At 44.4% G+C, this 15,641-nt stretch overlaps 1 protein-coding gene and 1 long non-coding RNA gene across 2 annotated transcripts in view; one reads left to right on the top strand and one right to left on the bottom strand.

Moving 5' to 3' along the window:
• The window catches only part of LOC126868873 (uncharacterized), a 102,479-nt gene that overhangs the window by 57,070 nt on the left and 29,768 nt on the right, over nt 1-15,641 (bottom strand). The window lies entirely within an intron of this gene.
• Nucleotides 1-15,641, top strand: part of LOC126868864 (LIM domain only protein 3-like) — a 70,481-nt gene that overhangs the window by 37,850 nt on the left and 16,990 nt on the right. The window contains exons 2-4 of the mRNA XM_050624810.1: nt 3,303-3,418; nt 3,776-3,913; nt 4,518-4,643. Coding sequence (XP_050480767.1) covers nt 3,336-3,418; nt 3,776-3,913; nt 4,518-4,643 — 347 coding nt within the window. The 5' untranslated portion in view covers nt 3,303-3,335. The remainder of the gene's footprint in view (nt 1-3,302; nt 3,419-3,775; nt 3,914-4,517; nt 4,644-15,641) is intronic.

The raw sequence follows: 15,641 nt of genomic DNA, 5'->3' as shown, positions 1-15,641 counted from the left end.
AGCCGGTTGGAAAAATTTCCAGCCGAGCCTCTGTTCTCTCAGGTCGACGAAAACACCGGCGAAAAGGCATCTCGCGCGAGAATATGACGCGGCTTTTTCCTAGGTATATCACGGTGTTTACAAGCGCGTGAAGGAAACGCGGAAAATTTTGTTTTTCCGTCGAGGAGGTTGCAGGGGTGGTACTCTGGGAGTGTCACGGATGCTGCGAGGGCGGAGCCTTGAGAACTGCATCGAGACTGCCCAGTTACGTCGATAAACAGAGACCTCCTTTCCACGGTTTTCGTTTCAAGGAAATCTTCTTGCGTCTTTGTTACCATCGTCCTGTACATAGTTATATCCTTGTTTCTTGTAAAAATATTTCATAACGAGATATACCGTGCGATATGACACTGGTGACGAACAAGATTCATCCCATTTGAAGATAATAAGTGAAACGTAACGAAGAGATAAATATGGAGAATGATATCGTTGGAAGTTCAAAGTCACTCGACGTAGCTAGGAAAAAATGGAGGCTCGATCGGCTGAACACAGATTACACGGAACTAATTTAATTACATTCAGGAAGATGGTTAACTAAGAAGATCTACCAATTGGAGGACATGTTGGCGGTTGTCGAACATGTACGAGATAATCGAATTATCGTCGCTTTGAGGAGCAGCGTCCGTGGATGATCTGATCACGTACCTGATGAACAGATCGCCAGCGATGCGAGCCGCTTTCGAAGGGAAAGCTCTCGTTATGGACCCTTCACGGTTACGTTCCAACGAACCGTTACCACTGTGCTCCGTTCGCTTCCCGACGATAGTAACTTCTACCGAGTAATTAAAGCCACGCGAAGCACGAAAAGCTAGCGGCGCGATATTGCTGAATAACTGACGTTAATGTTACAAGCACAATTGCGACCGCATCCGCGATAAAGTTGCCATCTAAATTGCTAATTAAACGGCGCAACGCTTTCAGACGATGTTTCTATCTATCGCAACGATGGTTTAGTCATGCGTTTCTATTCTTTGCCGGCGGACAAGGCGTTTTCGGACGGCCGGCAACGACCGCGACTGTAAACTACGAAAATTGTGGAACAAAGTGGAAATTGACCGACCGCATGCAGTCGGCAAAGGTTTTCCAGGTCGTCGCTGGCATTCAGGTTGGCTTCCGCAGGAATTTCTGTGGTGAAATTCCAGGCCTAGCTCGAAAATACTTTTGTAGAATAAGCGTTATACGTGCATGTAGAATAAGCGTTCGCGTTTTCGAATCTCAAAGGAAAACAAGTTCCAGTCACTGGACGGTATTCACATGCTTCTCCGTATCCAAGAAACGCTCGTTTCCTCGAACGTGCTGGAATATGAAACGAAGGACAATGGTGTTTTAAAATTACAAATATACGTGTGATCGATATTCGACGTATAGAATTCTGTACGTGTGCAACCAATAATACGTACGCCGCTCTCATACTTTTCGCGATGGACGTATTAACGACGACTTTAATCAACCAATAATAACAATAAAATATATTAACGTACGACATAAATTCAATGTATGGAGCATTCGATCGTTACCCAATTATTATGTGGGCAACTTTGGGCGCATTCGCATTTAATAGTTTGCATAATTTACCTGGCTAGTTAGTTGTTCTATTAATCACCTCCCTTATAGGGGTATAAAGTTACGCATAATAATTGTACCATTATTTAGATCATATTCGATGTATCGATAACCTGGCTAGCACGCAATGAATTCAACATAATTAATTAACTCGCTTCGACGTATCCATCGAATTTGAGGTTTCCTTTAGTTTCCAAACAGATAGTTTTGAAAAGATATAGTTTAGAAATTGAATTAATTCCATAAATAATATTTTGTTGTGAAAAATTGTAGAATAAAGTGTAGCAACGCTGGCAAAGATCGAGTCATAATATCGTTCTAAACGTATGAGTTTCAAATATTTCCGTCTTTATTAATTAACGTATCAAAGGCACGGTATTAATATTTGCTTCGCAGTCTGAACCGCATAGAAGATATTAACGTCCCTGTAATATTGTGTCCAGGCTAGAGGGAGAGGACATATTGAAACCGCACAAACTTTGCTCATAGCATCCACCGGGTACTCGTAAATATACAGGGTGGTTAAGATCGAACGTCCCCGCGGACGTAGACAGAATTTAAGTCCGTTGTGAAAGCACTTTGTGAAAAGTTATGGAGGCGTTCCAACTAATCCGAGATGCATGCACATTGTGTTTGGTTAGTATAAATATCCGATGTTGCTACACCTTTCCCAAAGGTACATCCAGAAATCACATACAAAATTAACTATCGATTACTCTTCTAGAATATGTTAAATCTTGAACTATCCGTGTGAACAAATTAGCAGAAAGTACAACTAACTAAGTAGATCAACTGTTTCTTAGAAATATCACGTCCAAGGGAAGTACGATACTCCGTTTAATATAATATTCTAGGATCTACGTGGAGGGATGTCGTTCAACCGAAACCGTTTCAAGCATTCTTGCCTCGAAACTGGAACTTGCCGTTTTCCCCCAAAAATTGTATTTTCCATCGTATGATATAACAAAGTACGAAAAACAAATGATAAATCAAATACTGCAGGCTATACTTCAATCAGACATATTTGCACTCTATATCTAAACCTTACTATCCTGAAAACGGACGATATTTTCGCGTTTCAATAACCGTGAACGACCGGTGAAATAAAATAGAACGGGAGAAGGCAAACGCTGCCGATTAAATAAACGTTAAACCCCGAAATTTCGTTTAAACGGCATACATAGGGGTGGATTAATACATACGTCTTCCGGCGAAAACAATTAATGTTTATCGGGAAGCTCGCACAGCCGTTACCCGACAAGCCGGTGGTTGTTTCAGAACCGGTGCCGCTTAAACGTGCAATAAGTGAAGAGAAGAGAGGGTCAAACTAATTCGATTCTAAACTCTGACCGCATCGCGCGAGAAAGAGGCGACCACGAGGACGGGCAGAGAAAGACCCGGCTACGCACACCACGATGGACACAGATGGCACTAACCGCGCCGTTAAATTCTCAACCTGTAACTCTAATTGCTCATAGACAAGCCGACGTCCTAGTGCCAGATGCCGTTGAAACTTGTTAAAAGCACGCAAACGCGATTAGTCATTTGCTTCTGTTAAACGATGATTTGCCGTGTTGGCTAATCGAGTGGTAATACAGGGCAAAATTAATTGATCGATTACGTATATAATAATTATCGTTCTCATATTAGTTCGCTTGTTCAGAGTTGAGGTGATCAATAGAGATTTTGTTATGTTGCAGGAAATCCGAGTGACATCTGAAAATTAATTAACAATGGATGTGACCAAAAGCGAGCCGAGCAAGAACGGGGCAGTGCAACGAGAATGTGGTGGCTGTGGAGAGGTGATCACAGAAAGGTGAGGCCATTCCATAGACAACTATCGTCTTTGTATGTCTAAAGCAAACTCGAGCGAATGCCATCTGTACTATCTATACGACCATATGTCAAATACGCGCAATATTATAAAACGTAAGAATAACGCGATAAGCGACGAAAGGAATTGAAAAATTTGAATCGAAAGAGTAGTTGAGATATAATTCTGGAAAATATCAGACGATAGTCGTTTACTAATAGAAAACGATAAACTACATTTTCTACCAGGTTTTATTCAACTTGATACGTTTATTTGAACTTACGAGCAATTTTTGTCTTACTCCTTTAACGTTTCAAAATAACGATTAATTAACGATAAACTAAATTTTTCAAATTGCAGGTATCTTCTGAAGGTATTGGACATGTTCTGGCACGAAGACTGCTTGAAGTGTAACAGCTGCAACTGCAGACTCGTGGAAGCTGGCCCGTCGCTTTTTATAAAGTCTAATCTCATATTGTGCAAGAAGGATTATCTAAAGTAAGCAATTTGTCTAGCTGCCATTTCTCGAAACGCATCACAACGTATATACCCGTGAAAGAATCGCGAGTTTGTAATATTATAATTCTATTCTGGTCTGGGCACGTTGGCGTTTCATATCTCATTGTGTCGTGGTGCACGGTGACGTCAATAAAGAGCAAAGTGGAAAAGGCGATGTTAAGCTAACGTACGGACAGACCTCGACGTGGCGAACGGAAGCAACAAATCGAATTTTACAGATGAGTTTCCCTTATTGAATACATCCACGTCCCATATAAACAGGCGAGGGCAAATAAACCGTGTTGAGATTACAAAGTCCCGAGGGAACACGCGCAGGTGGCGCGTCTGCAAAGAGCGTTCGCTGTCGAACCTCCGTGGCCTTTATTAATAGCCCAATATTTGAAGATGGCATATTCCTGGTGGTCGTAAGCTTATTGCTCCTCCTCAACTAAAAGTCTATCTACCCCAATGCCATGACAACACATTTTGGCCTGTCGAATAGCATAATATCGTGAAAGAAGAAAATAAAGCGGGAAATTATTACAAAACCTTTGCCTCGTCGGGTTTCTTATAATAATAAAGTTTTGTTTTTCGATTTGCGCAGACTCTTTGGACACACTGGTCACTGTGCGGCCTGCAATAAAACCATTCCAGCCTTCGAGATGGTGATGAGGGCAAGAACGAACGTTTATCATTTGGAGTGTTTTGCGTGTCAACAATGTAATTACAGGTGAGGTGCTTGACGATCTCTTAGAACAGCGGTGCGCGATACTCGAATGTTTCGAGATATAACACGGTCTAAGATAATAATTCGAGCAGAGGAAAATCGTACGAAAGAAAAATAGAAACTTTGGAAAAGTGAATTGTATGGAATCTCGTTAAGGAGTTGTTGGAGAACCGGATATAGTCTTAGGCGTGCTAGCGATATTATGTTATTAAATATAACGGGAGGCTGTGATTAAACATTCACACCCAAGGGTGGTGGGAAAGTCACTGGTTTCTGGGAAGTATTCGTCGTGGCAGCTCATCCGTATAACAATTTAATTCGAGCCAACCCGGCCGTGTGCCTGGGGGCTTGGCAAAACTTCTGCAGCACTTCGCAACACTTCGCTTACTTATTCACAACAACCAAGTTAAGCCCGAAGCTCGTTCGAGTCTGTGTTTAAATCGAAACACCTCGGTGAATCCGGCGGATGAAGATAATCGGCGCAAGAATCGAAAAGCCGTGAGTAACTGTCGTGCTTTCTCACCGGACTGAGCAATAAAGTCAGATTAATTACACCGTTCTTATTCGCATACTTTCTCTTCTTTATTATCATCGATTTTGAGCAACGAGATATTTATCGTTCAGACGAATCTTCAAAAGTATACTTGGCGATATCGAACAACAGTTTTTAATTTCCGACGAAAACAGCTTTAATTCTCGACAGAAACAGGCGTATCCTCGTTTACGTGAAAATTAAAATTTCTGAAAAATGAATTCGCGTTCTACGTGTAACGAAGAAGTCCGGTGAAATTTCTGTGACGGGCATAATTGACGTGAGGACGGCACGGTAGGGGTGTTGAGACATCTAGCAAGAGAGGAGATCCGACTGGAAAGTCGGGAGAGTTGCGAACTATGCGAGCGACGTGTAGGTGCCTGGAGGTGCACGTCAGATGCAAATCATGCTGACTAATTCCCCGGAAAACTAACGAATCCCGAGGGCGCGCGAGCCAAATATCCGCCGTTCGCGAGAAACGTTCGTTGCGTAACCGCGTTCCGATAATCTGAAATTAGCAAATTAATTAATTTTCCTGCAGGAATTATTCCTGGAATATTCGACGGCAAACGGTATCCCCGAAATTAACGAGCAGCCATCGATCGTGCAAAAGCTTTGAAAATAATAAGAGGGAGGATTAGGTTCGTACTCGTTCGGCTAGGTCGAGAGGTTTAAAGGGTGTTGACGCGGCATTTCGTCCACCTAATGTCAGACTACGGCATTTCTTTGACCTTTCTCCCTACGAATGCTTCCGTTTTCTACTAACGGGCTCCTGTTTCACCGATATCAACGTATCGTGCGTCTCGATTCGGATACAAACAAGGTACACGTGAGTAAAGAATGTTTGCGCCATCGTCGCCGGGGATTAGTCGAGTGGCCGTTTCTGCTCGAACGAGTTACATGTTCACTGTTGAATTTAAAATATAATCCACTATTAAAAATAGAATTTTTTACCATGTAAGCGACTCCTATCGCGATCGCGATGCCGAGAATAAAAATGAAAAGAAGAAAAGAAAAATAGGTATGAGGTATGGTGCCGCATGGGCAAAGGTTAGCAGCTCGGCGTGCTCCTACGGTAGCACGTGACTATCGAGCAAAGCCGATTACTGCTTAAAGATACGTCGAAAGTATACTTTCTTTCGTGGTCGAAGGTAACGTGCAACCCTTAAGGCGAACCATTGGTTAGGGGTCGAAGCGGTTGACCGTAGGTAAAGCGGAAACGGATGTGGCCGTTGGGTCACGCGATCTCTACGAGCCGAGCATAAAACACCTGAGTTGTTTAATCATACGCTTCTAAGCTGAGTCGTACATCGTAAACTCGCGGGGGTTGGTCTCCCTTTCTTCTGTTCTCTCACTCGATCGCTCGCTTTCACTCACGTGCTTTCCTCTACCGAGATGTACGGCCGGATAAAAGTACTCCGTTTATCCATTAACAGGTATGTTCCGACGAGTTAACGGTATCAATAAAAGTAACCGATACAATTGTCGTGAAATGTAGGTGTGCCGCGAAACAACTCGATCGTCCCTTCTACCTACTCGAGACTGATAAAACGCTACTGTATCTTTATATTAACTTAAAAAGGATGTTGCTCGATCACTGCATGTTTTCACAACTTACGATATCTTGTCTCGTTAATAACAACGATTATTACATTATATACGCCGTATATCGAGATAAATGAATTTCTTACACGGATTACAACGGTAGATAGATAAACGACAATTGGAGCTGTTTAAACGTCGCCAATGGTAGACATAGCTTTTTCGACTTGCGATCCAACCGACGGAACTTCGAGCTCGCCTTTTGTCTATGAAAGCACGGCAGGTATTGTCGAGCGGCTTCTCCCTCGCAAAGCCCATTGTTCGTGCTTATATTGTATTTAGGCATTACGAGTCAGGCTGGTATAATTGTTATTGTTCCGTGGCGCTTATCGAACACGCTGCTCTGCTGCATTCCCACGCGAGTCATCGCCTGGCCTCGTAATTACTCGAAAATCATTAAACTTCCACGGTGTACGAAACGCCTGGCAAGTCATGACGTCCGCCATTAATAGAAACGTTTCCGGATAATCTCTGGTGCACCGTAGAAAACGGCGCGAGAAGTAAACGATAGAAATGATATATCATAATATTTCGTTAGGACTGTATCTCTGGCAAACGGCAGCTACCTTATCGTGGGCGCGTGTACGCCAAGAGCGACGAACGTTTCGATGTTCGAGCGAGACGACCGCGAAGCCGCACAATGCAAAGTTAACTCTGCCGTTACGAATTCACGCTCTTTAGGAGGGTTGCAAAGAGAGGCGTAGGTAGGTAGGTAGGTAGGTAGATGGTAGGTGGGTAGGAAGGTCGTGCAGAGTGGAAAGAGGCAAGTCGCGTAGAAGGGAGCGGCCATTTTGTTTCCGGTGTCCCGGGAGCACTTCCGGTCACCGTCACGCAGTTCTGCGTCGCGAAGTGCCCTCGAGCTCCTGAGATCTCCTTTCACGATTATATTCAAATTAAATGCGGGAGTCTGACCGGTAATATACTGCCACCAATTTAGCTACAACCCCCCGGAGGGTGGTTCGCCTTACCTCGTTCGCCGACCATCCGACTTTAGTGGCCTGGAAGAATCCCAGAAACCCGCTGTTTCTATCTATTCTACGTTAATCGTCCGTGACAAAAACGTAACCGCGTCCAATGGGGGGAAATCTTTCCGGGTCGCCCCTCTGTGACCACCCCCCGTAAACGATGCTGAAAAATCTCATAGATCGACGGGGACATTGGTAACCGTACACCAAAGGCATCGATCGGAAGAGAAATTTCGATAACGGGAAAAACAACACCGGTTGGACTTTTGTGATCGCCAATAAATGCGCGGCAGACAAGGAATTTGCTTCCGGTTTTCGATGCAAAGCTTGCCGTATCGCGTTCAAGCGCCGCTGCATCCGAACAGTGGGGTTTCAGTTGCACCATTTTCAATGGTGATAATCCGACGTACCGAGGGCCTCGTTGCACGAACCGAACCAGCTTTGTCACCGGATAACCTAGACTCGCATTGCCAGCTCCGGTAGCGGCAGCGATAGACCCCCCCCCGTCTCTCCCCCTTTTCCAACCCCTTGTCACTACTCCTCCTCCTCCTACTCTTCCTCCTACTCTTCCTCCTCCTCGTGTTCCACCCCCTTTTGGCAACCCGTTTCATCCCCTTCGCCGAAACTGCCTTCAGCCGAAAGCAGCCCTGTGTAGTTGAACACTACGGACGTGCAATACTCTGCCCCACTCCTACGCTCTCTATCACACACGATACACAAACTCGTGGTAATAGACGTTCCAGCGCGATTATAAATGAAACGCGTGACACGCGGGATCGAATTACTTCAACGATCAACGGATTCTCTGGCAGAACGATGGTCGCGCCGTGGGAAATCCGGAGCTGCGCGCTTCCACCGTAACGAGCTGGTATTTGTTTCCGTGCCATCAAAATGTGTATCATTATTCATGCGTTTCGTTGTTTCGTGGGTCAAAAGGAACGCGAACACAGAGATGGAAAGAAAATTCAGCAGTCAGTCAAAAATGAAGCTATTACGCAGAGGTATAATTTTCTTTCTTGGAAACGTTGTTTGGTCGTGCATCAAGTTAAACGGACGATATGGACCGCGGTTGATAGGGAACGCCGTGATACCAACACGATCGTCCGTCATGACAATTTTACGACTACGCGTGTATACCTTTGTGTTACATGGATGCCACCACGACGCAGCGCACGTACACTCAAGCTATGCACGGTAATCGGAGCCAAAAATTCTCTGAGTTTAATTGAACGCGATAACCGATACAAATTGAACATTGCGGTGAAATGGCAACAGGTTCGGTAAAAGGCGCGTGGCTAAACCAAAGATATCAAATAAAAGATCACGATGATCCGACTAAACGAAGAAAAAAGACAAGTCCGAGGAAGACTAACAGTATTTTGGCTCTCAAGTAAGTAAAAAAAAGGAGAAATACGTTATACGAGTGAAATCGATATGTACACAACAAGAATTAAAATGGAAATAGAAAAGAACCATCCTTAGAACCCTTACTCTTATCAATTTCTAACTCGAAAATTTCCAAGCTAACTCGAATAATTCCGCTAGCGAAGAATTCTTTTAGCAAACAAAATTCGTCAATATCAGCGGTACTCGATAACCGGGAATCTTTATGCGAAACGTTAATCGATCGCGCAGTCCGTGAACGTGGCACATTTCACGCAGCCGGTACGGATTGTTCGCCGGCGGTGCTTTTGGCGCTGACAATACCGCAATGCACAGGTTGGCCTAATAAAACTATGATCGCCGGGTAAAACAGTGCAGTGCATGCTGGTAATTAGCGGTATACATAAATCATTGGCAACGTAGCACGTAAATGCATACACACACGCCAACGTGTACCCGCGGCCACACCGTCACCCATTACAAACCCCCGCGCACCCTTTCAACCCCCGACAGTCGAGCAAACGAGAGATCTGTGTGTATGTATAATGGGCTACGCAATGTTGCAAACTTGGCCCGCGTATGCGACGCCACGCTGAATCTTTGCTTTTTGTTAGATTCGTGTCGACTTAAATACAGAAATGAGTAATACCTTTGCACCAAGTCGAATAAAAGAAACATTCATATTAGCTTTTTGTACGTATCAAAGAATTGCGATATGCAGGATGATATTCGCAAGAAGTTTTAGTTTCTCCGATGAAATTCGAACGATTTTTCCATCGATAAAAGTGGATAATACGAAGGACGAAAAAGATCCTTTGTAGGGAAAAATGAACGAGACAGAGATATTGCTCTTAGCGTCGTAATTAATTCGCAGTTGCTAACGACGCTTGCGCCCGTATCGGTGTCTAGACGTAAGCCTTGGATTTTTGAAGCGCTCTCATGCAAAGTGATGACTTAATCTCTGGTTTAGGGGCCTTGTTAGAAAATGGACGTAGCTAAGCCTCGCATGGCTTAAACGGGGCATTAAACTCTTCCCGTATAAGGTATACACATGCCCTATATCACTCTGACAAGTTGCGATTAGTTCGCCCCGAGTAATGCGAGCTTACCGCCTTAACGATGCCTCGCGCTTTCTGCTTTTATTTTAATATTTTATCGCACGCATTGTCGCCTGATCGATTTCTGCGTGATTTCAGCCGAGGACGAAACATCGCGCGTATCCCCAAACAGGGAACGTAGAAAGTGAACTAATCGAAGATTTTCGTCGAGGACGAACTCGAATAAAAGACGAACGTGCGATTTTGTACAGTTTTCCGATGTCTCGATCAATGGCACTTTTTACTTCCATCAGCCTGGTGTTTTATTTCTCACAAATTTTCGGTGATATTTTAAATATGAAATAGTGGGTGTAGAACGAAAACTGACATTTATATCGTTCTGTTAGAAAAAAACAAACAAACGGGGGAAAAACAATACGCATAAATTACATTCGCACCAGCTGTCAATTCGGACGGTGATATTAGCGGATCGCGGCGTTCTCCAGCAGCGATACGATAGGCGGCAGATATGGCTGCATGCAAAAGTAGTGAACGATCACCGGGGGCGAGAGCTGCATGCGTGTCGGGGCGTGCGTGCGGTATGAAGCGCGCACGACAGAATAATTAACGAAACATCAAATTCCGTTAAACGCGGGAAATTAATCGAGCAAACACGAAATTAGCTGAGGCGAACGGTAGATACGCGGTTGTACACGCGCAAAGATCCCAGCACACCTATATACGCTTCATATTATATACACACTGGCGGTCACACAGATACGCGCGTATTTGCGTTACGTGGCCGCCGATAAAACGATACCGAAATTGCCGCACCGCGGTGAATGTCGTTATAGAAATTAATGCGATTTCCCTCGGGCTATCTACCCCCAGCTTAGATTTACTATAACCATAATCGAAATATAATCGAGTGCATCCGCGATGCCAGACGCGTGAAACGCGACTCTTCGTGTGTACGCGCCGCCTATTCGTCCGTAGTCGTTGCGTTGCGCCTGTTGCGAATCCTGTTACGAAATTCCTTCCGATGCGTCATGCTGTAAACCACCGGAGTGGTTCGCAGCTTATGCGTGCGATAGTAGCAAACCAGACGTCCATCGTTCATGGTCGAGCCTCGTGTTTTACAAACATTTGTTTTCATGCAGCGGTGTGCCTGCACGTTTATAAACAACGCGCGGCGTGCCGCGAAATGTAATTCTTTTTCCCCTGTGCATGACTCGGCATGAGCCGAGCCAATTAGGGAAAACTGCGCGTCGATGGTCGCGCTGTACGCCTCTGGACGATATTACCGAAGCGAAACGATGCGAAACATGTTCGACTTTGTAATCGGACTCGGTCCTTGGGAAAATAACGGGAAAGCGCGCCGACATTAGCCAACGATCGGTATGGGAAAATGGAGGGGAGAAAGACGCGTGTACATGTAGATGGGGTTACGAATCGAGCTGATGTTTGCGTCAGACTCGAATGCTTTGTCGGTTGACAAACTCGACGTGTGCAACGTAATGTTAGACGGCTTGTGTAATCACAGAAACGCGGTCTACCCCTTAATAGGAAACTTCAATTGCAAATTAGTTCGTGGAACTATGCGACGAACGCTTTAATAGCCAGCATGTGATAATATCGGGCGAATTTACGTTTGTCCGCTAAGCAAATTCTTCGAAAAGCGGTGGTGGATGGAAGCGGGTGTGCCGTTGGTGAATCGAATACGAGAGCCAATAAATAATGAGAGCGCGGGAGATCGGCCGCGCTCTCGCGCGTGACCGTCGATAAAATAATAATTACCGGCGACAATGCGCCCGGTACAAATTGCCCGTTAATTTTTGCCGATAAACATTCGTAAGCCCGCGTAGAAGCGAAAACCGTATGCACGCGACGCGTAAATAATGGTGAAAATACGATCACGAAAAGCGCGTGTACCTCTACGCGGACACGTTCGATGTGCGAATGGCACACACTGCGCATATGTGTGCGTGTACCTGTGCACGACGCGGTCGAACGTGCGGCGCTGGAGGTTAGCCTCGGCGTAAATATCGCTAGACAATAATTTGGGGTGGTTATTAGCGATAATAAAATGCCAATTTATCGAACGATGCCTTTCCCATCAACATCCGCGATTTATAATCCGTATTCTCGATGCTTCGTCACGATCGCGCATCGCAACCACCCAATGTCCAGCTATTATTCACAGATGGAAAAAACGTGTTGTTGTACGTTTGCACGCGTTTAGCAGAATCGAAGATTCAGGAATCGGTAGTTTTGTTTAAACGGTCTGTACGGTTGCTCATTATGGACCGATAAGCCAACAGGGGTGAAACAACGCGGCGTCGACTGTCTCGGGCAGGTCACAATGAAACTAAGGCGCAATCTGAAGCCCCGTTTCTCTGTGACACATTGGTTTCTGAGTTACCGAGCGTCTGTGTCAGACACCCCGTATCTAGTGGGCTGCAATGGAGTTAGACGACTCGGTATAATATCACTTGTCACGTCCAACGTCAGTTCGGAAACCTAGACTATTCGGTTGCTATACGGTTGCAATAACACTGCCTATAGCTAAGCGAGCGTATAACTCGCGCCGTCCCCAACAGTCTGTTCGTTTGCTTCGTCTCGACAGTCGTAAAGGAAATAACATTCCTGAAATTTCCATGATACTTTCGAACCTTACTAATTACATCGCGTCTTAATACGAAAGTATCTTTCATCGAATATCGATACCTTTTACAAACCTTTACGACCGTTTTATAAAATCAAGGTAAATCGACATATCGCTATCGAATCGATAAGAAAAGATCTTTATAGACACGTCACAGAAAGCTAGATTACGATAATAGATGGGCGTCCATCGACGCAACTTTCGAGAGGAAGAAGGTGGTGCTGGGAGCAGCTTGCGACACGTAAACCTCATGGGTTCAGGGTCCCGTCCAGTGCATCAATTTCAACTTTACTCGCCGTCTCCCTGTTTTTAGAAGACGCATTTTCTTCCACTTAACTTTCCCGGCGATAAGGGCAAGCTCTACGTCGAGGACCTGGCGGCGACAGGACGAGAGAGAAAGAAGACCAGGGGTTCGCGTGCAAAGTAAAGTTGTTCTTTAGTTCGTTAGGTCGGATCTACCGACAGCCAGGGGAGGCTGCTTTTCCGCTTTACTTATGAGACTCGAAGGTGAAAAGATAACCTAGCAACATTATTCACCGCTGGAAAGGAGCTGCGGTTGTTACAGCTAGGTTTAAGGATTCGCCGATGGCAACCTGCTGACGTAATACAATTTGATCAGCCCTCGATCCCCTACGTTTCCCTTGCTTACATCGCTACAGATAGAAGATTACATCGCTGCAAAAACTTCAACAAAATACAGTAGAAACTTGTTTATTCGCACTTCGTTTATACGAAGAAATTAATACTCGACTTAAAACGTACTACTTCAGTTACACGAATGTGTATTCTGACAACGACTGCAAATGTTTTCGGAGTATCTATAAGGAATACTATATCTCGAATATTTTATATACTTTTGCGTATTATGTGCATTTTTGCATCCTCAAATTTTCCATTAATGCATAAGAATCTTCGGTATTCCTGTAGCGAATATGATGGTTTGTTTGCATCGAGAATAAATTCAACGTGTTAAAGAGGAAACAGCTAAACGTGATGGAGAAGCAACTGGTCCGCTTCAGTTTTCCAAACATTATGTTCCTTTTTACGAAGTAGTATAGGAAGTAGAGGGTGAATAATTTGGTTATTCGTCTTGACCTGTTCGGGTGATCGATCCTGTACAATCTTCTAAAACATTTCTTCGACGATAATGTGACGATAGTAGTCGGACGATCGTCAATATTCCGATTCCACATATATTGTACAGGCACGGAACGTTTTTGTTTCGTATAGTTGGCACTGTCATTATGATCTCGTTAAAGAGAAAGTTTTGCACAGCTCATCACAAGGGTAAAAGAGGATGCCCAGGGGCCAGTCTACGGATGGGCTTCTGTTCGAGGGTACAGGATGGATTCGAACTCCCAAGGGTGAAATGGCTCATTCCGACGCACTTATCCGGCGCACGCCGTAGATAACCATAGATTAATGGGGCTTGGAGACTCGAAAGGCGACGGAAAGAGACAAACGAACGAGAATCGAAGGACGACAGAAGGGAATGAAAGACCAAGGGCAAAAGCGAGTAAAGACATGTGTCACGGAAAAGAGGAAAGAGGAAAACTCGATCTATAAGAGAGGGCGTTATACCTTACTCGGCGTCCTAGCTGATTTATTGTTTATTGAGAAATATGGCCGTTACTTCGCTCCTAAGAATTAACTTAACTCTCTTCTTTCCTCCTTTCATTTCGAACGGTTCAACGAACTTCAATCGGAGAGAACGAAAAAAAAAACTGGACGAAATACGAAACGGTTGCTATTACTTTCACCATCGGACGAGAATCGATCAAAGAGAGAATAGCCGAACGATGTTCGCTCGCGAAGTTCGAGTCGGGATGAAATTTTCACCAATTATTAGATAATACTGTATTAATGCATCGCTATATATAGTCTTTGAAACTCCTGCAGCTTTACGCCAAGTTGATGGACTTTGCTTAATGCAAAGCCGACCCACAGAAAGGATTAGGCTAGCTAAGCCCGCTACCAGAACTCTATCTCTTCCTCTCTTACTGTTTCTCCCCTCTAGGATATTCAGGATATTCAGTTATCAAGAGCTACCGGTCAGAAGGAGGTACTGTTAGAAGTCAAACAAGCTGCCCTAAGCGAGATAAGGCTGTTAGTCAGACCTGTAAGTTATCGGATAAGGAGCTCATCCCGTGTTTTTCAAAAATAAGCGATCGTATTAAGGAAATTAACACGTACAAGTCCCGACAATACTCACGATTGGCCATACAGTTTCTCTGTATGATAATAAACCACGGTTTACGCACATATTAACTCGAGCCAAGAAGTTTGCAGCTTGGTTCCTTGCACCTAACTCCGGACAAGATTTGGTAATTAAACCATGGCCTTTGCAACTTTGAATTATGCGTGTTCACGGTCCTACGCAGGAGAACTCCTAGGGGACCAATTTGTTGATTAAACCTTCGAAGCATCTTACCTTCTAATTCCAAGACCCTCTGCTTCTCAGCCACCATAGGTATTCCAGCTATATGTAAAAAGTTTGTCTATATTTCCAACTATTTTAGCATGGTTTTCATTGAAAAGACACTGTTGAAGAAGACCCGATCAACCTTAGAAGAATAAACAAGAAATCTAAATCATCCAACGAGTTTCAGCCACTTAAATCGACTCCATGGATCTCTTTAATTGTGAGCTTAATTTTGGGGTTTACGTTCATAACCCTTGCACGAAGAGGGTCGCATTATTCTCCCGTGGGGTGCAATTTATTAAATCCACTCCGGAATACGCTCGATTCGTATAATGCGACGCAGATTTCACGCTGGCGCATATAACAAGACAAGAAAGAACAACAAAAGTTAAACA

The sequence above is a fragment of the Bombus huntii genome, chromosome 8 (genome assembly GCF_024542735.1).
Source record: "Bombus huntii isolate Logan2020A chromosome 8, iyBomHunt1.1, whole genome shotgun sequence".
Taxonomy (NCBI): Eukaryota; Metazoa; Arthropoda; class Insecta; order Hymenoptera; family Apidae; genus Bombus; species Bombus huntii.
Note: the sequence above shows the minus strand (reverse complement) of the source record. Positions and strands in the feature narration are given on the sequence as shown.